The sequence below is a fragment of the Hippocampus bargibanti genome, linkage group LG22 (assembly GCF_051943395.1).
Source record: "Hippocampus bargibanti isolate YZ-2025 linkage group LG22, ASM5194339v1, whole genome shotgun sequence".
Classification (NCBI taxonomy): Eukaryota; Metazoa; Chordata; class Actinopteri; order Syngnathiformes; family Syngnathidae; genus Hippocampus; species Hippocampus bargibanti.
Genome location: NC_142755.1, coordinates 2,830,001 through 2,856,701, shown reverse-complemented (window position 1 = coordinate 2,856,701; position 26,701 = coordinate 2,830,001). Strand labels below are relative to the sequence as shown.

The 26,701-nt window shown below is 42.2% G+C and overlaps 2 protein-coding genes across 5 annotated transcripts in view; one reads left to right on the top strand and one right to left on the bottom strand.

Moving 5' to 3' along the window:
- Positions 1-12,318, bottom strand: part of exoc4 (exocyst complex component 4) — a 52,316-nt gene extending 39,998 nt beyond the window's left edge. Inside the window, exons 1-10 of the mRNA XM_088989240.1 lie at positions 12,180-12,318; positions 11,405-11,594; positions 10,991-11,185; positions 10,630-10,823; positions 9,655-9,767; positions 8,259-8,359; positions 8,032-8,186; positions 7,345-7,525; positions 3,202-3,347; positions 2,690-2,778 (exon numbers count right to left, since the gene is read on the bottom strand). Coding sequence (XP_088845366.1) covers positions 2,690-2,778; positions 3,202-3,347; positions 7,345-7,525; positions 8,032-8,186; positions 8,259-8,359; positions 9,655-9,767; positions 10,630-10,823; positions 10,991-11,185; positions 11,405-11,594; positions 12,180-12,259 — 1,444 coding nt within the window. The 5' untranslated portion in view covers positions 12,260-12,318. The remainder of the gene's footprint in view (positions 1-2,689; positions 2,779-3,201; positions 3,348-7,344; positions 7,526-8,031; positions 8,187-8,258; positions 8,360-9,654; positions 9,768-10,629; positions 10,824-10,990; positions 11,186-11,404; positions 11,595-12,179) is intronic.
- A 2,405-nt stretch (positions 12,319-14,723) lies between these two features.
- Positions 14,724-26,701, top strand: part of chchd3a (coiled-coil-helix-coiled-coil-helix domain containing 3a) — a 30,293-nt gene continuing 18,315 nt past the window's right edge. For 2 of the 4 annotated variants that reach the window (XM_088989247.1, XM_088989248.1), the window contains exons 1-5: positions 14,727-14,935; positions 15,605-15,832; positions 16,049-16,121; positions 21,391-21,484; positions 25,987-26,167. In XM_088989247.1, coding sequence (XP_088845373.1) covers positions 14,855-14,935; positions 15,605-15,832; positions 16,049-16,121; positions 21,391-21,484; positions 25,987-26,167 — 657 coding nt within the window. In that variant the 5' untranslated portion in view covers positions 14,727-14,854. Of the gene's footprint in view, positions 14,936-15,604; positions 15,833-16,048; positions 16,122-21,390; positions 21,485-25,986; positions 26,168-26,701 lie in introns of all 4 variants that reach the window. The other 2 variants (XM_088989246.1, XM_088989249.1) reach the window with 2 other exon arrangements.

Genomic DNA, 26,701 nt, shown 5'->3' with positions numbered 1-26,701 from the left:
TCACAAAGTCAGATTATCTTCTATCTTGTTCTTGTATTCGATTTAATAATAATAATAATAATAATAATAATAATAATACATTTAATTTCAAGCGCCTTTCAAAACACCCAAGGACACTTTACAATAAAAACAAAGCACACAACAATAAAACCATAAGTAAAATGATAAATAATAAAAGAGCAGATTGAACTAGACATTGAAAGCAATTTTAAACTGATGGGTTTTGAGGTGGGATTTGAAAATAGGGAGTCAATATTACGGATGTTGGGTGGAAGTGAATTCCAGAGTTTGGGAGCAGAGCGGCTGAAAGCTCTGCATCCCATCGTGGTGAGACGGGCAGAGGGCACATAGAGGTGAAGGGAGAATTCCAAGATTTAATTCAATGTACTTCACACTGTGGCTTTTCCTCCCCAATTTCATTTGATGGCAGATGAAGTCTTCAATGCATGTTTTTTCTTCTTCTCTTTTTCTCCCCCCCTCCCTTAATTTCTCCCACTCCGAAATCTCTAAATGGCTTCTTCGCCCCCTGGACCCTGATGAAAACAATGACTTTTAACCTCCTCTCCTCCGTGCCTTCCATTCGCTGTGGACTTATTTCACTTTCTAAATGATTTCTTACTGGTTCAATCTCGTGGCGGCCGTTCAAAAGGCTGGGGGGGGGGCATGGGAGTGGGGGGCTCTTTGCGGACGGAGCGGCGCATTGTGACAGGTGAAATGAAAGCCCAGAGAAATCTCATCTTCTTATGAACGCTTCGAGGCATTCAGACTTAAAAAAAAAAGACGGAGACAAATCCCCCCTGTTCTTTTCTGAGGTGCAGACAGATGGAAGGTGAGTGCAAAAAAAAAAAAAGGGTCGGGGGTGTTATTTCAAGGCTATTTTATTTTTTTTCTACCCTTTTATTCACAGTTGATCATTTTGTCAGTAGAATCGCAACTGGATTAATGAATTTTGGGGGTGTACGGCAACATCTTTGGATTGGATTGTACATTGAAATGAATGCGAGTTTGTGACTCAGATGCTCGTCAAAGTATTTCAGGTTGGGGGATTTTGGATGAAGGGGATCCAACATTTATTGCAAAATTTATGAGTGCAGGATGAAAATACAAATAAATAATACTCAAACCAGTCAAAACTAAACTAAATTGAAGTATCCCCAAAAAAATAAAACTAGCATATATGCTGGAAATAGGAATCCCAAGAAACTTTAAAGGACCACCAACATCTCCGGACAAGTTGTGTCCATAATTTGTAAAATGTCTTCAAATGACTTTTACTGAGCATATTTTACAAAGATTCCACCGCATTTAGCTATATTTAACGTTTTAAGACTAGCGCTGAATATTCCAGAAGTCTTGTCTTTGAGTTGGTGACGAGTCCTCACGTTACTGAAGGAACGCCCCTGACCGAAAAAGGGACACTTTGTAGCAGTCCTTCCATCACGTCAATGCATTTTGTTTGGTCTGAAAACTTCATGCAGCACCAAAAAGAGGCAGAAGATGACGAGAAAGCTCCGTGTAAGGAATTAATCAGCCCGTGGATCAGCCCGGGCTGATTAATTCCTTACATGGAGCTTTGTCGCCATTTTCTGCATCTTTTTGGAGCTACATTTCCCGCCTCCAAATACCTAAAAATGGCACGGCATAAATTATTTAATCGATTGCAAACATGTATGCTTTCCTCTTCAGAACTATTTGAATCATATTCATAACTGAATGAGTAACAAGAAAGCATATTCTCCGAATCTTAAGCCATTGTTTTGATTATCCAGCAAGGCAAAACGTCTTGGGGTAACACCACGAACAAGGGGGCGGGACCTTCTGAAACTGGCCACTTGCGGTTTCATTTTTTTGGTGTGCGAGTTGTTGGTGACTTGTGGTCACCAACTTCACATTCCGCTGGCGTATCTGTGACTTTTGAGTGCGAACTTTTGACCGACCCGGTGAGTGACGTGGGCGTCATAAGATAACGTTTTAGAATGACACCAGAAAAAGAACAAATTTGACTTATTTTAGGAGTTTGTTTTTTTTTGGAGCTCAGCTCAGAAGGGCTTTGCTGCCTGTCACTTTGCTTTTTTTTCCCTGTGCTTCATTGTCCACAGGGGCTTGGGTGTGAAGGTAGGAGTGTTTGCAGCCAAACGGATCCACAGAGTGAAACCTCAAGGTCACAGGCAAAGAGACGACGAATCGGTGAGAAAAGATGTCTGAGCGACAGAGAAGCTTTGATTCTCCGGGGTCTGACTGTGCAGCTCGCAGTGTGTGTGTGGACGTGTGAAGGTTTTGAAGGTCTGTCCCTGTGGGTTTTATTCCGCAAAGTCACCTCGCTATCTCGTTCTTTTTTTTCAGTGTTATACATCCCGACCTGCTTTGTCCAAGTGCTGTCTGCCGGGTCAAACCGGCGGATTCCGGAGAGTAATTCAAGTTCTGAACATTGTACGATAAAAGGGAAAAAAACATTCAAAGTAAAAATCGCACTTGTAAGTAATGAAAAATCCGAAATATTTATAACCCCTGACGCATTCATCGGCAAGCTCTCCCATCTGCTCATACCTTCTCTTTCCTCAACAGCCTCATCTCATCCCATTTTGCAATACTCTTCACACATCGTGTCATCTTCACCCCCCCCACCCGTCGGCTGCCCGATTTCCCCGCTCCAGATGTTCATCAACACTCATCCGCCGATCATCCTCACCTTGCAACTCTCCGCTTTTGCTGTAGAGTTCTCGTCTCTGCTCTCTCAAGTAGGCACTCATGCTGATGGCATGGGATGATGATTCAAACCTAGAAGACGATTGACCCCCGCCCACCCCCAAAAAAAAAAAATACATGAATTAAAGCGACGTGAAAACGGCTCTAAAAAAACTTTGGTGGGTGTATCATATTGCTCGCAGGTGTGGTTTAAGTATAATTTATTATAATTATAAATTAGTGATGGAGATTATGGCTCTTTTTAGAGAGCTGATTGTTTTGGCTCGGCTCACTAAAAAGAGCCGTCTGTTTCGGCTCCCGACTACCAAAAATAATGTACTACGCTATGTAAAATGAATTATAAATGCTAAAAAAGTACAATGTATATTTTTATTTATGTGGCTTTATTTATATTCGGCTGCAGTCGTTCTCTTCAAAGAGCCGGCTATATGCGAACGACACAACACTAGTTTAAATAGCTGAGCGCGAATCCCCACGATGAACACGGTCCCTTACTTGAAAAGTGACTGCTTTGCTCGCTGTGGTTTCTTCTTCGCGAAGAAGGCTGTAAATTCGCTCCCCGTGCTGGCGTAGGCGAGCTGGGCCGACGGCTCCGTGGCGCTGCGGCTGTTCTTCACATCCAGGTACTCCATCAGCAGCACCTGCGTGACAGAAGCACGGATCCATATAATAGCTCTGAAAAGTTCAAAGACAGAAAATAACACAATATTGTTGATATCGGTGCAATTTATCAACATCGGTGGGAGACAGAGAAACTTTTTGACCACTGACCGAGCGGGTGTGATGTCCACCACGTCCTCCTTTTAGCCAATGATCCATGACCAAATCCGTCAATGTCATATCACGCTTCATAAAAATCTTATCGACTTCTAACTATAGGACAAGCCCATCGCAAATCGGCTCCGACAGAGAAAAGTTCACTTTCTCCACTCCATCATTCTATCCTCGCTCGCTCTCGTCCTCTCTCATTTTTCAAAAGTCATTCTATTTTCCCGCCCCTCTTCTATCTTCGGTCTGATATGCTCCCGAAATAGCGCCACCAACGTGATCAAATGGCTCCATCATTTAACGGGGACCCATTTAGCCTCGGCGTGTGTCTAATTTGGCCCATGTGCACGTGGGGCCCAGGAATGGCGCAGGACTAATGGCCGGACAGATGGTCGAGCCATCCCACCCGTAATGATGTCATTAAGGCGAGCAAAAAAAGCAACCCTGTCGCCATGCGTGGGAAAGCCGTTATGCGATAGCATGGCTTTAAAAAGTGCACACGGTATGGAAACGCGGTTATTTGGTTTGAAAGTCAACTCGTCCAACCTCGCTCTTAATCCTGTCACTGCATTAATTACTAATGATGAGCAGATCTGGCAACCCCACCCCGCAAAGCCAAAAGTGAAACGAGTGAAAATGGCAACGCTCTCGTTAGAAGACGTCAGGTCTTTCGACCCCACTTAAATTGCATTAGCTCGCTTACGGTGTGAACTTTGGTGGCAATTAACTGGACGGCGAGGGGAAAAAAAAAAAAAGAAACGCAGTGGTTGGGGAGTGTCTGACGAGAAAGAAAATGGACGGGAATAAGCGGGTGATTACGGAGGCAGCAAATGAATGCTAACTATTTTTTTTAGGTGTACCAAATTGATTTCAGTACAATTTTGCCTTTATTATTTATTATTCCATGCATCCGTTTACCCGACTGTTCACGCCATTTAAAAAAAATAAAACAATTAAGTCATTCCAGTGCCAGGGTTTTTGTCATTTTCACTCAAATTGCAGGACCCTCAGAATATTGAGTTTTAGGATTAAGTAAACATTCAATGCAGCGTAAGAAACCTTACTTTCATCAGAAAAAAAAGTTAATTCCAAAATTATATGGGTCTGGAGTTATCTGATCTTGAAATGGGGGCGGTGGTACAAAACACAATATAATACATACATATTGATTTATATAGCGCTTTAAAAAGCTGTAACAAAGCGCCAACATGGGCAAAAGGCAACGGAAGCCCCCTCGTGGAAGGGAAAAACTGCCAGTGGTCTGACTAGCGCTTTATCAGCACCGCCCGCAAGAAAAACCAAACCCTGAACAGATTTGGGAATGGCGTTCCACGTTATGCTTTTCAATTCCAGAATAAATCCGGGAATGCCAGTGAATAAGTTAACTTTCGAGAGCATTCATTTTAGCTCCCAAAGCTGCAGAAAATGCCTGGAAAAGTAGTTTCAATGGAGAACAACAACAATGTGTTGACATCATCGGGTCGTTCCAACACTTTTGCTCATTTCGTGATTTGCAAACTAACAGTTCTCATCTCGATGTAAATATCGTGAAATAAACACTGGAATTCTGAACCTTTGTCTCACGGTCATCTTGGCATCCGAACGCGATGACAACAAATTATTTATTCATGCTAGCTATGCTAATAGCATCCGTGTTTTACGGGCTGCAAAATGGCGGCTGGCATCGTAGCGCACGCCAACATGAGATTGCATCCACTGATGCCTGCGAAAACATTGATTAGTTTTGTTTTTTTTATTCTGAGGAAGTCTCTGGTGGCTTTGTAGCAGCAGATGTCGGTTTTCGGTGAGGCGGACGTGATGGAGAGGAGACGCCGGTTGTCAGCGCGCTCGGGTAAAATGTAAATACGGTGAGGATAAACGTGACAGATTGATTAAAATAGTTGGATGAGAACAAGGTGGTGACGTTGGTCTTCATATCTAATTAAAAAAAGATGGCCTTGTACAAGGACTTGAGCTTTAATTTGCCTCGTATTCACACAGACAAGACTTTTCGCCCTTTTTTTTCTACGCATAAACACAAATGACCTCCCGCCGATTTAATTTGCGGCAATTAAATAATCATTTTTTTGCAGTGAGAGATATGAATGGGACCAAAATCAAAACGTGATCGGGAAACCAGATGAGGAAGTCGCAACGGAGCCTCGTGACGGGAATAAATGGGAGCAAATGTGTCAAAAATATATCCCCTAGCAAAGGAAAGGAAAATCTCAGCAGCCGAGATTATCATAGCCGAGTCCACATCTAAGAAATTCGCCGCTTTTGATGCCGTCGCATGATCTCCAAAAGAAAACTTTGAGGAACAGAAAAAGCAAGAAATTTCAATTGAATTGAATTGATATGCCATTTGATTCACCTCAAACAAAGCTCAGATGTCTAGTCGTCTTTTCGTGACATGTTTTTTTTTTTCTTTCTATCTAGCGGCAAGCCCGAGGGTTTTGCTCTAACACCAACTTGTATTTATTCATGATTTCTTCCACCTCGACTAAGCCTATAGTGCAAACCGAGAGGGGGGGGGGGGGGGGGGAATCGATCAAAGTGTACAACGTGGCGCGGTATCTTCCTTGTTAGAACTCACAAAAAAAATCACGATTCGCAGCCTCATGGTGAGATAAGATTCATCTCGTCGACGTCCGGTAAAATTATTCTACGGGGGTTGTTTAAAAAAAAAAGCAGAAGTCATTTTAAAACGCACTCCATGATGTATGGCAGTAATGAGATTAAATAGGAAATTACAAAAGTGGCACGCCAGGTGTCGGGAAATTGCGATACCCCTGTGGCAATGTATACATTATTTTATTTTTTTTATCATTGTGATACCTCGGTTTACGAAGTTAATTAGTTCCCAGAAAGTGTGTGTAAGGTGAAAATTTTCTCTTCCAAACATTTATTTCCTATAGGAAACCATTACAATGACAATAATCTGTTCCCAGGTTCCCATAAAAATATAATTTTCGACGAAATAAGCCTTAAAACTACATAAAATATACCTTATTTTTTGTATAATAAATGTGCTATTGAATTGTAGTTAAAGAAAAAAACTGTACTAATTTAAAACAGATTATTTTCTTGCAGACAGTGTATTTTAGGTGTTCAATTACCTGACGTGTTTCCGAAACATGTCAGGAACACCTAAAATTCACTAATTTAAAACAGATTCTTTTCTTACAGACAGTGTATTTTAGGTGTTCAATTACCCGACATGTTTTCCAAAACATGCCAGGAAGACCTAAAATACACTATCTGTGAGAAAATAATCTATTTTAAATTAGATATCAAGTAGACAGGATGAACTTAATACAACTAATAAACTGTACGGTATAACAAAGTCGTTTTATTTACCTTTGTGATGGTCATTGATGTAGTTGCCTCTTGATGATATCCGAGTGAAGTTGCTGTGCTTTCTCGGCGATAATACCCTCACTCACTGCCCCCTTCTAGCAGCTTTTTGTTAACCCAAAATCAACAGACGTTTTTCAACCTCTTCTATTGCCTGAGACCGTTGCTTAGACAACACAGAAACATCCTTAGCCACACGTAGCAATGGTCGACTTAGTGTACTGGTACTGGGACGCTAAGTCACACAAACGTACACCTTGTTAGTGTTTTTCGATTATCTCCTTCTGCTCGACCGTAATTTTCTTTTGTGTCCTCTTTGGCTTAACATTAGCCTGTGGTGGGGTCTTTTTCGATCCCATGATAGCAAAACTACATCACTCGATAACAAACCACGAATGAAAACCGTACTCATTATGGCAAAACCAAAGTAGTTAGCAGGTATATCGATAACTTCAACGAAGCGTTCGGCCATGAATGTCTTCCCACTTTTCACGTTCCCGATTTGAATCTGACCTGGAGCACCGCCTGGATCTTGACGGAGACGTCGGCCTGCTCGTATAGCTTGATGCCTTCCTCGTGGGCGCCGCCCGAGCACTGCATGGCAATCCGCTGCAGGTGGGCTAGCACCACGCTGTGCGCCTGCGCCACCGCCTTGAACTTGTCAAAGAGGAGCTCCAGTAACTCCAGCAGAAGCCTGTGGAGGGGACGCCAGAGATTCATTAAAACACGTCAATCGCAGTAAAGTAAATATGCAAGCCTTGGTTTTGCCCGTTTGCGTTTACTTTGAATATTTTGCATGGATTCATCTGCTCAACAGGGAAGCCAAGGTGAAGGTGGGTTGCATTAATCGGGCTTCTGTGTGTTTGAATCACACTTTAGCTGGGGAAATGGCGCCGTTTGGGCTCATACCTTAAAGCCCGTGCGGGGTATTCTTTGTCATAGCTGGAAGAAACGGCGTGCCATGATGGCGCCATTGTTCCCCGCGCGACAAACGGCACGTCGGATGGAGTTTCCATGGCAACGCGGCTTGACTTTAAATGGGAATGAGCTCGCTGCAAAACTGGATGCAGACGAGGCGCCGCGGCGTACAAACGAGATGTTGGGCGCTAGCACGACAACGTTTTAATGCTTTGTGAGGTCATATCGGAGAGTCGTCAGTTCCGGAGATGGTTTCCTCGACGCAAAACATCTTGACTCCACCTTGGTTGGCTCTCCTGAGCGACGTTCTCTGCTCTCTGGTAGGCATGGTCTGCGATCTGCGTAGTGGACCTCTTGGCTATCTGCTTGAGCTCCGGCTCCAGCCGTTCCATGATGGCTTTGATGGTCTCTGGGATCTTCTTCAGCTTGGCCAGAGCCTGCGGCAACGATGGCGGATGTTTACTATATGTTCCATTGTTCATCCTGTCCGGTTTCTTACACGTCCGTACCTTGATCAGGATGCCCATGAATTCGGAGCTGTTCTCCTCTGGGTCCACCTCGGGGAGATCTAATTGGTTCGACTCCCGTATGTCTTGTTGAAGCTCACGCACTGGTGGGGAAACACAGCTATCTTATTTTTCTACAGTAAGAACAAGATTTAAAATAAATAAATAAATCCTAGTGCACCCTCCGCACTCTGCCCACCACCTTTTCCAGTCTAAGTGCACCAGAAAGGAAGTTCTTAATAACGAAAGGCGCTAAAGCTGACGCATAAAAATATAATACGACGGAATCAAATTAGTCGCTCAACACCATGCTAGCAAGGTTGAAGTTTTCACAAAAAAAGCAGTAGTGCAATTCCCTGCCAGAGCACGTAAGGGAGTTCACGTTTAAGGCAAGTTAATAGACTTTGTGGGGTGGGGGTCGCCTTTGCTTCGTCTCCCCGTTCCCACTGCAGTTTGCGTAATAATTATGACAATTACTAGCTACGAATGAGGTGCTCTAATGCTATCAGGCAAAATGGCTCGCTTAAGCCACTGTCGGAGGCGATCCGCGGCGTCGCAGCTGCTAGCGTGGTGGTGTACGGGCACTTTTATTGCCTGCGGTCCGGCTAATTGCCGGTTTCTTTGAATAATTTGAACAAATCTGCGGTTTAGCTTTTACCGCACGGGCCTGCGGGGCGGCCGTCGTGAATAAAAATGTATTATCTATTAGTGGCCAATTGTGCACGCGTGAGTTCATGGGCTGTACCAATGTGACGACAAAGGAGGAGGGCAAAAAATAAAGAGTTGAGAGCTCGCTAAACCATCTTAATGTATCTTTAGTGAGGTGGTGTATTTTCATATGAAAAATATGAAAGCATAGAAACGCTTACAAATCTGAGGTTGAGCAAGTGGATGATAGTTACGCGCATAAAATAAAAAATAAAATAAAATAAAACAAAGGGACAGTCAGGACAAAAAAGAAAAATCCAAGCATGGATGACACCAACTTCTTGCTCTCATGATGTTTTGTTCATTAAATTCCCATTTTTGTTCCCATGCATTATCAGGTCAAGCGTTGCAAAATGCTCAACCTGCGCTGCGGCGACAGCGGATGACAAATGACGCCGATAAAGGCGGACAAGATGATTATGATGTCTGTGCAGGAAAGGCACGCGACGATGGCGGCGGCGGCGGCTTAGGGCTGTTGTGACAAAGGCGCTGCGCAAAATGAAGCAAACTTGCCGCGCTTTGCATGTTGACGCCGCGAGCTCATAATGACATGCAAACGCCGACGCTAATGATGGCATTATCATTATTGCACTACTGAACATATCACATTTTATGTGTTATGGGTGATCGCCCTGAACGATTAAAAGGGGAAGTCAAGCCTAAAATCACATTTTTAAAAAATCATTCTAACCGCTATTTGATCCTGGCGTGCTGAACTGCGACGAATCCAAAATTTTGCGCGGGGTGCACAGGCCGCTGATGTCCAACGACGCCGGCATGGGCGACGCGTCTTTGCCCGCAGAGCTGCAGAACACACAAAAGACATTAAAAGTCTCAAACAGGAAGTGGCGTATTCCAAACCGGACGTCCCTGTGCTAACAATATCAATCTACTGTTTAACCCCGCGGGGACTGTCGACTTGCCTCCCAATGAGCTATTTATCACACCTTAAGCTGTAGGTGGGAGCAATTTAGGGCCCTTTCAAGTCCTAGGAGGTGTAAACAAAGCGCCGGCTGGCTAAGTGAGCGAGGTTACGCGAAGGCAGGCTCGGTTGTTAGGGAGGCCGGCGCCTGTCAGCGACGGACCCTTCGTAATAAATCACTGTACCTCGCTGGCCAACCGCCAGCATAATTACTGCGCCGACGCGCGCCGTGCCTGAGCACAAAAGCGTAAACAAAACAAAGTCGCCGTGCCGCATTAGCTCTAATATGTTACAACGCCGCGTGTGGAATCGTAGCACTAGTTGGACAAAAATTGTTGTGCTGTTGCATGGGGGAATATTGAGTCTTTGGAGCTAGAGGGCATTCCGTGGAAAATATTAAGAAATATTTGGTTTTCCCGTATGTGTGGGTCCATAATTGGGCTGGGGTCCATCCAGAAAATAATTGGCAACTGGCACTCGTTTGAACTTATAATGAAGGCGCTACTTTGAAGACTAGTTTTTGACACGGCGAGCAACAAAAAAATAAAATAAAATAAAATACAAAAGGGTTTTAAAATCAGCCTAAGAAAATAAGATGTGGGAAGGAACATGTATTTCTTTCAATGCACAACAATTGGACAAACACTATCTGGTCTACTAATGGATCCCTGAAGCATCAAAACTGCACGAAATAAACACATTAAAGCAAGACAAAAGTACTAATAAGCCATTTTCAACTTTTACCCCGGAAGTCGCGCCGCATTCTTGTCTTTGTTTTTATGTCCCAGGCGACTGGTGGACTTGATGTAGAGATGACGATGGAGCTCGTCGATGAGCACCAGGTGGATGTTAAGCTTCTTGCTGTGGAGCTCCAGACGCAGGTCGCTCAGACCCTCCACCTGCAGCAGGGGGCCCTCCAGTGACTCCACAGCCGACACCTGAACGAAACGAGGCGATAGTATCAGTTGGTGCAAAAATGTGCTAGTTTTTATATTCAAGCAATGTGTGCAAAAGCGCTCAAGAATCCAGATTTTTGTTCCCCACTTATTCACAGAAGCTTATGAGTGAAATACTATTCAAAGCCACAAAATTCTCCTTCACTCACCAGCATATCCGTGGCGTGGAGGTAGTGCTTAGTAGCCATGTAAGCCTCGAGGCGTTGAGGCACCCGCTTGATGCTTTCAATCTCATCCAAAAGCTGCAGGACGTGCTTGTGCTCAATGCCTTCGATCCATAGCTTCCTTAGCTCGTCTCGCTTACAGTGCAGCAGCATCTTGCAAGACAGCAGGTTCTCCTTCACCTACACGTAGACACAGCAATGTCAGAAGTGTATTGAAACAGTTGACACTTTATTTTGTTATGCTTAGAATATCTTGTTTTCTATCCTTTCACCCCCACCCCTACCCCATCCCTTTTCAATTGCTGCTGTGGACTGCAAATTTCCCCATTGTGGGACGAATAAAGGTATTCCGATTCTGATTCTGAAACGTGAAAAATTAGCTACTTTAGTATTCCCTACCTGCTTAATCTTGTTGCGAGAAGTAGTGATGCGCTCGGTGATGCTCTGGTAGGTCCGAATGGCGGTGGTGAGCTCAGCGTAATGCTGGACGATGAGCTGGTCGAGTTCGCGGTCGCATGTCTCAAAGGCCTCCTCCAGGCGACCCTTCTCTGTCTCCCTGTCCTGGATGTCATCGCTGCTGGACAAGGTTCTAAATGGAGAGATGGATATTCCACAAATTCAAATCTGAGTTGACAACTTTATTGCTTCGTGTTTCAATTGCGATCCAAACAAATCTTGCACAAAAAAAATTGACAGGCAGAAACAATTTGAAACGGGATTTAACAGATGTTAAAGACGAAAAAAATGTCAGAATGTGTGTCCAGAAAGCACAGGGACCCGACGTAAGACGAGCTTCATTCCTCCAAAAAGAAATGTCCGTGCAAAGTAAAAAGAGAAATCTCTTTGACGCAAACAGGAAGCGAGAAAACAATGCTAACAGGGCTTAGCTTTTGCATAGGATAGGATAGCGGCTATTCCGTTAGCGTGTGGAGATTCCGATTGCATGAACCTCAACGTTTTATAAAATAAACATATTGTGACAAGCAATATGACGGAGATGAGAAGACCTAAGGTGTCTTTATTTTTAGTGACAGCAGCCAAACAAGAATCGGGAAAACAATGCAAACAGAGCTTAGCTTTAGCATAGGATAGCGGCTCTTCCGTTAGCTTGAAGAGCCTCCGATTGCATTAACCTTGCGACTTCACAAAATAAACATATTGCTGCAAACAATACCTTATGACGGAGATGAGAAGACCGGAGGGGTCTTTATTTTTGGTGACAGCTCCCCTATATCGACCTGCATCCGAAGACATCTTGTCGAGCAGCAATGACAACCAAGCCGGAAGCCGGAAGCGCACTGAGGGATTGTGGGAGTTGGAGTTTAACTAAGCAATAGATTTGTTGCTGCACGGTTTGAAAAAGTTATATAACACGCGAAACGCAATAAAAGACGTTTGTATCTAAAATTAATACAAAAAGATTACAATGAGTAACAAACAAATTGTAAAAACACGTGATTCCACATTATAAAGGATGAGAAAAGGTGGTGCCTTATGTTAAACCCTGGAAAATGAGACATGCTTTAATGTTATATTGATTTTTGCAGGAATTTACACATCATAGCAAGGAACCTCCTTTATTGTAAAGTTAGATCTCCACCATGAGGAAGAAAAGGGGAAAATGGGGAGGGCAGCAGAAAACCAAGTGTTTGTCAGTTTGTTAATAGCCTCTTTCATTTAGAGTACCCACGGTGTTAGATTTGTCAGGGCTTTGCTTCTTTGTATCTCTGACAATCTTTGCTGTTCCGGTGGCAATGGTAGAGGACATTGATTGTGGGGGAGGAGGTGGTCGATTCTTAGTAGTCTAGACTGTGATTGATGTGCCGGTGGACTGACGAGATAACATTGTCGGCCATCTTTATGTCTCTTCTCACCAAGCCAGGAAAAAAAAGAGAGAAGACGGTCACGCTTTTCTTTTGAAAAAGAAGGCAGTCGAGTTCTTCTGGTCCAGGTTTAATTTTGAAGTTGTTATCGCCAAAGCCTTCTGCCTATCAATCCCCCTCATCTTCTGGCCTTCTCGTCCCCAATCACAGTGGGCCAAGGTCATGCTGTTCAGGTTGATGTCTGTCGGGACACAAATATTGTGATTTTTTTTTTTAAATTGTGAATTTTGCCTGGGAAATGTCTCCTTCAACATAAACATTGAATAAGAGATGAGCAACGAAACCTTTGTTAGACATACGCAACATTTATTAGGTTATAATTCAGTCATGTATCTATGATATAAGCTTTCCATTCAAAACAGCCTCAGGCTTTTAAAGGAGCGCCTTGAGGCATCAATGCATATTCCAGTTACTCATTATGTAATCTGTGATCATAATAGATTCAGAGACGAGTGTTTCTCCCTGGAGAATGCGCTTTGACTGCCATGCACAAGAAAACCAATTTTTCATTGATAAAAGACAAACAGAAAAATGGCAAGCACAATTAAGGCGAGACTGTTTGTACAACAAAGACACATGACACATGGGGAAATAATACAAAGGCAAAATTTGCTTTTCAAATGTAATGTCAACGTTGTATGACAAAAATCATGACATGGAGCACAATGTGTTCCTGCATTTTACTGATTTAATCAAGCACATATGAAGCAGGAAGTAAAGGAAGAACTAAATGTGAAAATTGCAGCAAAAAAAAGCAATACAAATATGATATCACGCAAATTACATATGATCACAGATACTTGAAAATGTCTTTTGGATCCACACTTTGCATGTGTAGCATCAAAACGTTAAGAAACAATTCTTTTTTTATAATGTATTGAGTTTAGATGACAAGAGTTATGAGCTGTCATCCACAATGATAGCCTTGGTGCTCAAGTAAAATCCAATTTTGTCTTATACGTACTTTGATATCTTGCAAGGCTTTCTGGAACAAACAAAAGTCGTAATTTTTCATTTTGAAACTGGAATTATTGTACCTAACACAATCAAATTGTAAAAACGCCAACAATGATTCTACTCAAGCTATATTTTTTATAATTTCAGAAAGATGAGTGTATGTTTTTTAAGCATTATTTTTTTAGGGGGGGTGTTTTGATGGTGGACAGGGGCAAAGAAATAAACCACCCAAATGAGTCATAATACAATATAAACAACAGATGTGCGTGTGCACGGACTGGACAGAGATACGCTCCTTGGTGGAAAGTGAAGCTGACAACAGTCTGGGCATTTTTCCCAAGCCACAAGCAATATGTTGTGTTGGATATGAATTACAATAGGTCATCTGTGGCAATACTACACCCGCTTCTTCCTCCTCCTCAACTTCTGTCTACCCTGTTCCATAATTACCTTACACTTACATGCAATATGTATTATTTTTTAATTGATATCATCATTTGTTGTCAGCTGGTAAAAGTCTTGTTGTTCACCATATGAGCTATGCATCAGTTTATACGACATAAAACTAATGAGCAACATACTTCAGTTTGAGTAAATGCGTTGTAAAATGTTTTTTTAATCAATCCTAACAATTTACTTTATTTAGAGCAAAATGACGTTGTATAATAATTTTAACGTATAAATATGTGGTGATTAAAAATATATATTTAAATCAAACTACAGTAAATCATTTAAATGTTTGGAATACGTATTACCTTTTTCGATGACGTCCTGGTTTTCGAGACTTCCGCCCGTTCTTGACAAACCAACCAATAGGAATTTTTGATGCTGCGAGCTGCATGAATCACGTCTTGTTTTATTGGCTACGTCATCCCGGAGAAGCCGGAACATCAGCGTTTGGGCCTCGGGTAACTTGGAACGCTCCTCGCCCCTGCAAAAAGGTTTACTTGACATTAGTGTTTATGAATGCATTTAGATATTTAATCGATTTTAGGCCTGCGGTGTGACAATGGGAGCCAACAACAGTACCCGCCGCGTTTCATTTGAGTCGGACGAGAATGAAAATGTGACAGTTGTGAAGGGCATCAGGGTGAGTTGACAGCACGCTTACATGTTGCACTGCGACACAAAATGTCAAGAAAGCGTTGCATTAGTGTCAGTGTAATGTTCTTGCAATTCGACATTGGATTCTGTATGTTTCTGTTCTTACTCGATGTAACTATTTTTTGAAACAACCATATCCTTAAAGGCGACCAACTACGTAATGTTTCTTATAACAAGCATGCAAACATTCAGTTTACTATTTTCTTTCGTGAATAATTGTTAAAAGAAGATGCAGGGTATTTTTTTTGCGTAGCAATAAAAGTGTCATTGCAACGTTGACGTCAGATATCACGTGCGTGTAATCTCATGAATGAATGACGCAAAGCGGCGTTCAAGTGTACCGTTCCAAAATTGTAATTGTAAAATGTCTTAGCTGTGATTTTGTTGAATATTTTTTCACTAACCATGCAAGCACGAAGTTTGCTTAACAAGAGTAACTAAATTAAAACATTCAGCCTGTGTGTGTGCTCAATTCGATTTAGATGAGCCGCTTTAAGTCAATAAGGTAAACCTTGGAGCGTTGGCAGGAGTCACTTATGAAATCGTAATCCCATTCATGTCATTGGCGTGCTTTCTTCAATAATATTGAGATCTGTTTACTTTATTATTATTATGATTATTAAAAAAAATCACTACTTTGAATGCTTTCTTACAGCTCTCGGAGAACGTCATCAATCGAATGCGAGGACCTTCTCCCTCCCCTCATCCACAACCTGTTGCTCCTTCACCATTTCTTCCCGTACTCATAGCACCTCCTCCTCCTCAACCTGAGCAGGTAGAAGCACCCACCGTCATTGACGTGGTGCTGCCTTCCTCCTCCGTGCCCGCAATTGTGCCTCCTGCTTTTGAGTCAACCTCCGCATCTCCTCCCCTTGTTGACTCGGTAACTCCTCCCTCCGATACCCCTGTTCCCGCTACTTTCCCTTCTCCAATGGATGCTTTAACTCCACTAAATGAATACCGTTCCTCTCCTGCCTGCCCGCCGCCTGATTCGAACCTCCTCGCGTCGCTTCCTGTATCCGAGCCAACACCTTCTCCACAGTCTCAGGTGACCATCCCACCTCCTCCTCCACCTCCTCCCCCAACCCCTTCTCAACAGGTGGTGCAGTCAGAATGTTCTCCTCCTATCAATCCAGTCCCCTCAACACCACCTCCTCCTGTCGCACCGGCAAGTAAGTGTCATAACAGTGCATGTAACAAGAAAATAAACAACGAAAGACAGTCTTTCCCCCTGATATTGCACAGTGTAAACTTTACTATTATCCGAGTGACAAAATAAAAATATGATATCAAATATATATTATATAAAAAAATAAAAATTATACAGTCTGTCTAACATATCGTGATGTATTTTTTTTATGAGTATGACGGCAACTCTAGACCCATATCACTTAAAGGACAACCGACGGCACCGGACAAGTTGTGTCCATAATTTTTAAAATGGCTTCAAATGACTTCTACTGAGCGTATTTTACAGATTCCACCGCATATAGCTATATTTTACGTTTTAAGACTCGCGCTGAATATTCCGGAAGTCTTGTTTTTGAGTTGGTGACGAGTCCGTATGTGACGTCACTAAAGGACCGCCCTTCACCGTAAAAAAGACGCATTGTAGCGGTCCTTCCATCACGTCAATGTATTTTGCTGTACTTGGCTGGTCTGAAAACTTCGTGTAGCACCAAGAAGAGGGCGACAAAGCTCCGTGTAAGGAATTAATCAGCCTGTGGAAACGGGCTGATTAATTCCTCACAGGAGCTTTGTCGCCATTTTCTGCTTCTTTTTCTGCTACATTTCCCGCCCCCAGATACCTCAAAATGGCATTTATTCGATTGCAACCATGTATGCTTCCTCTTCAGAACTATTTGAATCATATTCATTACTGGACGAGTCACAAGAAAGCATATTCTCCGAATCTGAAGCCATTGTTTTGATTCTCTAGCAAGGCAAGACATCTTGGCATGACGTCACAAACTGAGGGCGGGACTTTCTGAAACTGACCACTTCCGGGTTCAAATTGAAGTACTTTTTAGACACTTTAAGTCATTTTTATTGGTGTTTTGCATTTGACTAAAAATACCAGACTGCGTGTTTTGGGTATTTTAGATGCGATCAAACGTTTTTCTGATGTCAGTTAGGAAACAAAAAAATGGTGTCGGTTGTCCTTTAAGAATTAACAGTTTTTTTTCTCATAAAAGAAGAGAGTCTAAGGTTTCTAATGCTGCATTAAATGTTTATGTCGTCCTCAAACTCAATATTCTGTGCGTCCTGGAATTGGAGTGACACCAGTGACCAGTGGCACTAGAGCGGATACATTTTTGCACATGTGAATGAGTTAAATTAATGGCACTTTTTATGTGACTGTACACGGATAAAGCCTCGTATTTTCCCTCTGCGGTGGGCAGACAAACCGAAAAGTGAATACATGCATTATAAAAGTAGAATCATCCTCGCTAATGACTCATTTCATTATGCGTTATACAGGGGGACGGCGTGCCTCCTCGTCAAAGTTAATTAGAGGTTCTACGAGGATGAAGTGTCCGGGTGGATTAATTTTATGTGCGGCCACATTTTGAATTTTAATCATGTTTATTGTGTGGGTGTTTACTTGAAGCCACCTCTGTTTTTTTTTACTTCAACTTGGTAATTAGTCTTCATTCTTGTAATTCATTGTCCGCCTCTTGATTGCTAATCAAATGATAAATTCCGCTCGCCCTCGCCATGTTAATAAATTAGCCGCTCATTGGCGTCGATGGAGGCGTCCGTTTTTGTTGTCTGCGTTGACCGAATGTGGCAAAATCATGAGCCTAACAAGGTGTCATCGGACTACTTTGCTAAATTCTCCCTCAATAAGGAAAACTGGCTGGTCATTTTCTTTTTCTGTCTCTTGACCGCTTGGGCCGAGGACATTTGAACGTTGCTCATTACGCACGCAGAGACAAGCGTGTGGGCGCAGAGAGAGAGACAGGCGTCCGGGTTTTGGGCACGTCGGCATACACTGTCCTTTCCTGCGCTAAATCAGCGAGCTAATTAAAAATAAAATAAAAAAAGGACAACTAGTGCCACGCCACAGTGACTCCAGTGATTAAAAACGACACCTCTGCAGTTTGGCACAATAAGCTGCAGTGAAGGCAAAATGCGTATGCGCAGTACATGAGAGTTTTGCCCTTCTTTGACACCAAATTTCACAAAAGCTTCTTTCAACATTTTTTATTTATTTATTGTTCCCGGCGGCGTTTTGGTTCAAGCATCCCACTATTGTTTGCGCTAATTGCTTTTCAGATTTAACGCCCAACGCAACGACAGTTGTTTTTTTTTTTGAAACGCGTCGAGTGCGTTTGGGGTCGGATTTGAACTCATTCACCAGACGATGTGCGAAAATGTGTCAGCTCCAATGCCAGGGTTTTTGTCACTCGAATTACAGGAACCACAGAATATTGAGTTTTAGGACTACATAAACATTCAATACAGCGTAAAGAACCTTAGATGCTCTTCTTTCATCAGAAAAAACGAGTTAATTCTTAAATTATATGGGTCTGGAGTTATATGAGCTTGAAATAAGGGCAGATGTCCAAAATACAATACATAGATATTGATTTATATAGCGCTTTAGCAACAGCTGTAGCTGAAACAAAGCGGTAACATGGAAAAAAGGGAAATGCTCCCCCCTTGTGGAAAAAAAACATTACTATAGACCATGGTTCGCTTTACCCGCACCCAAACAAGAAAAAAAATAAAACCTGAACACATTTAGGAATGGCGCTCCACGTCATGTTTTTCAATTCTTGAATGAATTCGGGAATGGCAGTGAATGAGTTAATAAGTGACAGATACTTTTTGTACATGAGTGAACACTGGTGCATGTGGCTGCCACTGCTCACCCGCAGAAAAGCTTATATTGTGACTGTAAAGTGACCTTAAGAGTTTTGAAAAGCGCTTATGAATGAAATGTATTATTATTATTATTATTATTAACGGACTAACGGACAGTTAGGACGGCGGAAAAAATCATTGGCACTGCCCTACTCACTCTCGAGGACTTGCACACTGCAAGAATCCAAACTAGGGCTCAGAAAATCCTACTGGACCCTCCGCACCCTGCCCACCACCTTTTCCAGCTACTCCCCTCAGGCAGGCGTTACCGATCCATGCGCACCAAATTCAGCAGACATTTAAACAGCTTCTTCCCCCAAGCCATTAACTCTGAACTCTTTCAACAGTAGCCCAAAGGGAACTGTATAGTGCCACTTAGCAATTTTTAGATGATGATACTAGTGCAGTGTGTTCTACCGGAAACAAATTCCTTGTGTGTTCTACATACTTGGCAATAAAGATGATTCTGATTATTATTATTATTATTATTATAGTAAAGTATCCGCCATATAAAAAAAGTAATTTACGTACACAAAGTACATAAAAAATACATTGATCAATTGCGGAAACACTTACCCCAAAAGATGAAAATTTTAGATCTAAAGAAAAAAAAATGCTATAAGGTGCCGTTTTGAACTACATTCAAGGTGCCGTTCATTGAAATACAATGTTTATGTAGTCCTTCATTTTGAATAAAAATTGAGAGCCAGACGCCCCCCCCCCCATAAAAATAGCTTTAAGAGGTAAAACTAGACAAATGGAGCTTGACCTTAAATGGTACCTGGATCCTCCAGATTGCAGATGAAAAAAAAACAGCATGACGAAAAGCGCGCGGCGACTACGCCGAGAAATCGTGACAAAGTGTTAATGTTACAGATTAGGCCTTCTACGCGGGTCCCAGGGGTTAATCAAAGCCATGATGAGAAACGCAATTTGCCATCGTCTATTATCTCCACCGGCCAACTTTGCGTTTTTTTTCCATCTTGTTCTCCCGGCAACTTTTCCATGCATTCGTCCGGGATTGACATGGAGTTCCACGGAAGCCTATTTTGCCCAAAGCGGGGAACCCCTTCCAAGAGTGTTTATCATATCATGAGCTTACTGACACCACCCCCATTGCCCCCGTGCTTTCCCCCGCCAGGTATTGGGCGGTAAAGGAAACGGTGATAAATTGGTTGTTTTAAGCTTTGAGGACTTTTTAAATGTTACCTTTTCTCATTAGAGTGCACAGTTTCCAGAGCCTCATATGGTTCAATGCAACATTGGTTTATCTATCCATTTATTTATTTATTGTTATTCATTGTTTTATTTATTGTTGTTTATTTGTGTATTCATTGGTTGTTTTTGTTTATTCATGTGTTTATGTCTGTTTATTTAGTTATTTATTTATTGTTATTTATAATTTTGTATTTATCTGTTTTAAGGTATTTATTTGAGTATTTATTTGTTTTTTGTTTATTTGTGTGTTTATTTATTTATTAGTTTATTTAGTTGGTTATTTATATTATTATTTATTGAGTTATTTATTGTTATTATTGATTATTTATGTTTATTTATGTTTTGTGTTTAGTATTTATTTATGTTGATTTATTTATTTGTGTATTTATTTGTTTTTGTTTATTTGTGTGTTTATGTATTTATTTATTTATTTAGTTTATTATTTATGTATTTAGTTTTGAGTTATTTATTTTTATTATTATTTTTTTTTCATATGTTTTGTGTTTTATTATTTGTCCATTTATTTATTTAGTTATTGTTATGATTTTGTATTTATTTATTGTTTATTTGTATTATTTTTTTTATTTCTTTATTTGTGTGCTTATTTGTTTATGTAAATGTATGTATTTATTTCTTTTATTAGTTAGTTAGTTAGTTAGTTTTCATTTTGGCCCCATGGCCTTTTCGGTGCCGGGTATAAAAGTTTAGATGATTCGTGGTGCGGGGGTGAAAAAAATTGCAGGCGAGGGAGGTGGGAGAGATAAATGTTCAAGACGTGGCATTTTATGTATTTCTTGTCCATGCATTTTTGCCACATTTCTGTTGTCATTTAATTTACTTTTGCCAGAAAAAAACATGTTCACGTTTTCCATCTTGAAGAAAATTGCCTCTATGCAAGTTTGGCAGTGTATGTCACATAACCGTCCCACTGTTATTATATTTTACCAGGTAATAATAGCCTCTGACAATAGGGATTATCCCATCTAACTAATGCAGTGTAAGTGTAATCTCCACTCACACACTCTCTCACACACACAGCAGGGCACCGTGTGGCACTTGTGCCTTCCGAGCACGTCTTGGCCTGGTCGCTGGCTGCCATCTTTACTTTCACGCTTAATTACCTGCCAAGATAGAGCGGCGAGGACACCAGAGGCATCCACGTGTGATGTCCCTGACACGAGTATAGCCAGATAAGGTTGCAAAAGGGATGCGAACGCAGAAATCTAGCTGTACTTACACATTGAGACGCTCATTTCATTTGTGAGGTCTTTGCACCGTGTCCTTTTAACACATGAGAATCATCGCTCACGCTGCAAACTTTTTTATTTATTTATTTTTGTCTCTTCCTCTCAGTTGATGAAGAAGCCCTGAGGAAACGGATCAGTGCTGAGCTATACGAAGGCTTGGAGAAGCAGAGGGTCAAGGCAGAGCAAAACCTGCAGGCTTGGTGAGAAGCAAAAAGTACACACTGAGGGAAAAAAAGATGGTGTTGTCTTTGCTCACATCGGGGGGCTTACACAAAATAAGATCTTTTCATTTATTTAGTTATTTATTTATTTGTATTTCATGTTATTTACTTGTATTTAATGTATTATATATATATATATATATATATATATATATATATATATATATATATATATAATTTATATATATATATATATATATATATTATATATATATATATATATATATATATAATATTTTATTTATTTATATACCCATTTATTTATTTGCTTGTTTATTTATTTGCAACATTTTTCCCCCAAGTTTGGCCACTCTGATTCATCGCCGTCATAGCGATGGCCGCCCATCTCTACCCATCCCCATTTTGTTTCCAATCTGCCACCCCCCCCCCCCACCTCCCATTTCCAATGCGCATCAGCACTTTTCTTCCCGCCGTCATTTCCGGATCAATTAATCACGCCTGTGAAAGTGGGGGTGGGGGGAGGGGGTGGGGGGCTCAACCTCAGGTAATTTCCTGAACGCAAAGTCGGACCATCCATTAGCTTCACTAAAGACGGGGAAGCTCAGAATTTATTCACCATAAGCTAAAAGAACAAGCAGTCGCTCTGCGGTGTGGCCATGGTGCTCGATAATGGCGTCCCACCCCCTCCCAACCATTGCCCACCCCCAACCTTGCTCTTTAATAGACCTGGACAACATCCAGTGGACCCTGGTGAATGGACTCCTGTGATTAGTGGCTAAACACACAAAAACACAAGGTCTCTTGATTCAGGAGGCAGTGTTGGATTATTGATTAAAAGTCCATCTTATAGACTCCTTCAAGAGGAAAATGACTCAGACAAACGGTTGTTGTTGGGTTTCTTTTGGGAGGGGGGTCTTGGTTTGCAGTTTTCTTTTCCTTTTTTTGCTGGTAACCGCTTCCTGCAGCTCATTTATTGACGTCCGTTCAAAGGAGTAAGTGGCTGACAATTGCTCCCCTCCTTGCAATTAATGGACATCATGGCGGCTTTTAGACCTTCATTTCTCGGGGTGAGGGAAGTGGAAAATGCTGCCATAAACAAGCAATCATCAGCTGCACTTGTGGGAGGAGATGAGGGGAGGGGGTGATGGGGGTAGTCTGTCAGTTGACTTGAAGCCAGCTAGCAAACTGTCATCATTGGGGATGCAAGCAAATGCCAAAAAACATATTTCAGCATGGATTTTGGTTTGCAGGACCCGGTTCGGTTCAATTGAGGGATAAACTTTTTGTGTGATTCTGGTTCGAATGAATAAAGCAACATCCGGATAAAAATTGAGTTATTGAGTGAGGCTCACAGTTGAATTAACATTGGGTTAAATGAGAGGAAGTGGAAGTTTAACAGGCCAAAAATCTCGAGTCTTTGTTGTTTTTAAGAAAAACCAATAGTTTAACTCATTCACTGCGAATTTACGAATGTATTTGGGAATTGAAAATATGTATTAAAATTTTTCAGGTTTTGTATTTTCATACTTTGGTGCCGATAAAGCGCTGGTCAAAGCCTCTAGCAATGTTTTTTCCCTTCCACAAGTGGGAAGCATGTCCCTTCTTCCCATGTTGGCGCTTTGTTCCAGATTCAGCTGTTGTTAAAGTGCTATAGAAACCAATTTGGATGTATTGCATTGTATTTTGGACAGCCACCCTCATTTCAAGCTTATATAACTCCAGACCCATATAATTTAGGAATTAACTTTGTTTTATAATGAAAGAAGAGCGTCTAAGGTTTCTTACACTGCATTGAATGAATGTCGACCTAAACCTCAATATTCTCTGCGTCCCAGAATTCGAGTGACAATGACAAAAACCCTGGCACTGGAGTGGACACATTTTTGCACATCGTTTGCCAGTGAATGAGTTACGGTACACCATAAATTGCGGAAAATCCGGTGAATTCGTTTTCACACAGACCTAATGTCTTCGCCTCGGGCTTGATTACATTTTTTTTTCTGTTGTGATACTTTTCGCCTCTTGTGAGCTTTACACACCACTTTGCATATTCAAGCAACCTAGATAAGCTGACCGTATGCTACTGATTAGCCACGGTCGTATTTGGTAACACCATCACGGCTATCGCTTTATAGATGCAGCCCCCCCTACCTCTCAGACTCAGGTGTGCCGTGTTTACGTGCCAGCGTGTTGGCGAGAGTGCGAGTCGGGGGCTATCAAATATTCATAGCCAGCATTCAGCGACATTATTCTCAGCATCAATATTGCATACCCCCGCACCCCGCCCCTGGAATGCCTTTGTTTTATGGTGCTTTCACCGGACTGGTGCACCGTGTCGAGATATGTGGAATACCGGTAGATGATTTGTTTTTGGGAGGACAGAAGGCCAACGTTGAAAAAAGTAGAAATTAGCAGGTAAGAAGTGTAGTTTGTTGTTTAGCATAATTTTTTTGGGTGGCCTGATTTTTAACCTGGCTAATTCGATATCTTCTTGCGCAGTAGTATACCAAATACTCCCTTCTGCCCTGGTTTAGATCTCTTACTCAAGGATGACAGTTAAACTGGCTGGGTCTTTTCACATCAAATTGACCCCAGATTCTCTGTGCTATTTTAGTCAAATGTTCCCTTCTGGATTTGAATACCATGCCCCTGGACGTCCCATAAATAGACACCCCTCCAAGTCGTCCCCTGGTACAAGCACTACCATCCATAAACCAACAGAACGTAGACATTTTGGGTGGTATTTCCGTGAACTGATAGATTTGTAACCTGGCTAATCATATCATCTTGTGCAGGAGTATACCAAATACTCCCTTCTGCCCTGGATTAGATCTCTTACTCAAGGATAACAGTTAAACAGGCTGGGTCTGTTTACATCAAATTGATTCCAGATTATCTGTGCACAATTGACTTGAATGACGGGAAGCGGCAGTAAAACAGGGTAAAATCTAGGAAGCGTGAGGTTTCGAGACTTGTAGGTTCCTCAAAAACAGTCTTTGCACTCCTTGTTTTCAATCCAATTGGTCTTTTAGTCTGTAACAACAGTTAGCATTGAAGTATTCCATCATGGGCGCTTGGCTAGCACGCCAGTAGCCATATTTGCTGCCAAGTACTTCACCAATCACCTGAACACGGCAAGCGTCACCATACCGCATGACTTCCTGTTAGGTGGTGACCCCTCTTGGAGTACTTCCATCCATAACTCGGCATGTCAAAAACGCAAGCTGTTCACTTGGAACCCACGTTCATGATTTGACTTCCTGGTTAGTTGCGGAAAATAAAGTGTCACCACTTGGTTTTGCAGTCCAAGGGCAAACATCATCCATGTCCTCACAAAAATCATTCCATTACATAGAGGATCCTAGGGGGGGGGGGGGGGACGAAGCAGCGTCTTTCTCAGCACTCCCACCTGGTGTCAATCCTTTACAGCCAAATGAAAAATGTGTCCAATATCCCCAGGGAGAGCGCAATAATGGCTGGAAAGCAATAGAGGCGAGGCTGACTGATAGCATCCAGCTCGTGATAGCGGTCTTTGCTTGCCTTTGCACTTGTGAGCAAGTCTGAGGAAATACTTTTATTTTGCCGAGTTTCTTTTTATTCCACTGTATTTATTCACAACGTCTATACTATATATTTGTCAATGATTACATATGGAACCAATTTTTTTTTTTTTGTTGCACATCAACTTTTTGAAGATGTCCAACTTTTGGTTGGGGGGGAATGGTGAATGTAAAAAGGCTATTAGCAGCTTCCCCATTGTGTGTGTGTGCGCGCGCCTTGGTGTTTATTTACGAGTGAGTGGGAGTCGGATGATGGATGGAGTGTGCTGACGTGCGAGGACCATGGCTGCTGGTCTCGCGCCCCCCTGTCTCCCTCTCCCAAGTCCTCATTCCGTCTTTGTCCGGCTTCCTCTGGGGCCAAACATGCCAAGTCACCGGCATTTGACGCTAACGCTTCAAGGTGGAGGCATCACAAGTTAGCTAGCTGCGAAATGTAGTGGTAGGCACGGGCCAAGTAATAAGTATTACAGTAAAGTCTTGTTATATCGATATCGGTTATATCGATAGTACTGCTTATTACGATACTATTTCTATGAACATTTATGTTTTTTTTTATTTGTGTGTCTATTTATTTATTGATTTATTTTTAAAGTTTCATTTACTGATTATTGTGTGTACATTTGTGTGTATTTATGTATTTATTTATGTATTGTTTGTTCATGTATTTATTTTCAATCTGTCATAATTCGCCATGCCGTGCGGTTTTGTGTTTATTTTACCTCGCCGCTTGATTCTATGCAACGGAGGATGCTCGGAGTTTTCAGGGACGTCCCTCTTTTCTAATCAAGCGCATTGTCACCGCAAAGGGAAGCCCGTTGCTAGGTAACTAAGAGAGCTCGGTAACGACGGGGGGTTCAAATGGTGGTCTGCGTGGAGTTTATCGCCGTCGTTCAATATTGACAGTCAGCCATGAGTGCAAATGATTTGCAAACCTTAGAATGACTCGTCAATCGTCTACAGGCTGGAGGCCGAGAAGTCCCGCGCCTCGGCCCAATCCCGGGCCGAGGCCAGGCGTCACGCCGAGGACGAGGTATCTCGCATTCTCTCCGCCGAACGCTCCGCGGCCGAAGAAAGCCTCCAACAGGCCGTCATCCGGGAACGCATCGCCGCCGAGGAAGAGAAGCTCCGCGTTCAGCTCTATGTAAGTCCCGCCCCGTCCACCTGTGAGGCGATTGGTGTTCAATATTTAATCAAGTGTTTTTATCGTTGCCGCGACCATACTTTGTTTCCCCTACGTGTTTTTTAATTGAATGCGAATTGACCCGAAGCCTGTTCTCCCGAAAACATTTGTCATCGGCGGTAGTTGGCGTTGACTGTGCTATTGATTACCCTCCCTCAGCGCCAAAGTCATTAAGATACAGGTCACGGTGCGCCCCCGCAGTCACATGCGTTCACTCTCCTCGACTTCACACACAACAAGAGCCGTGATGTGAACAGTTATGCCTCCCCACGTTCACCTTATCATCGCCGTAACCTCCGCAGGCCTGGCCCGAGCTAATTTACACAGCGTTGGGCATGCCGGAGGGTTGCCGATGCGGGCGAGGGGTCAAACGGCGCGACTGATTCAAATTCAGGCCGTTGAGTCACGATCTCGTTGCACCTGATTTGTACCAAACATGTTCTGCATCTAAATAAATAAATAAACAAACAAACAAATAAATAAATACTTGCTAAA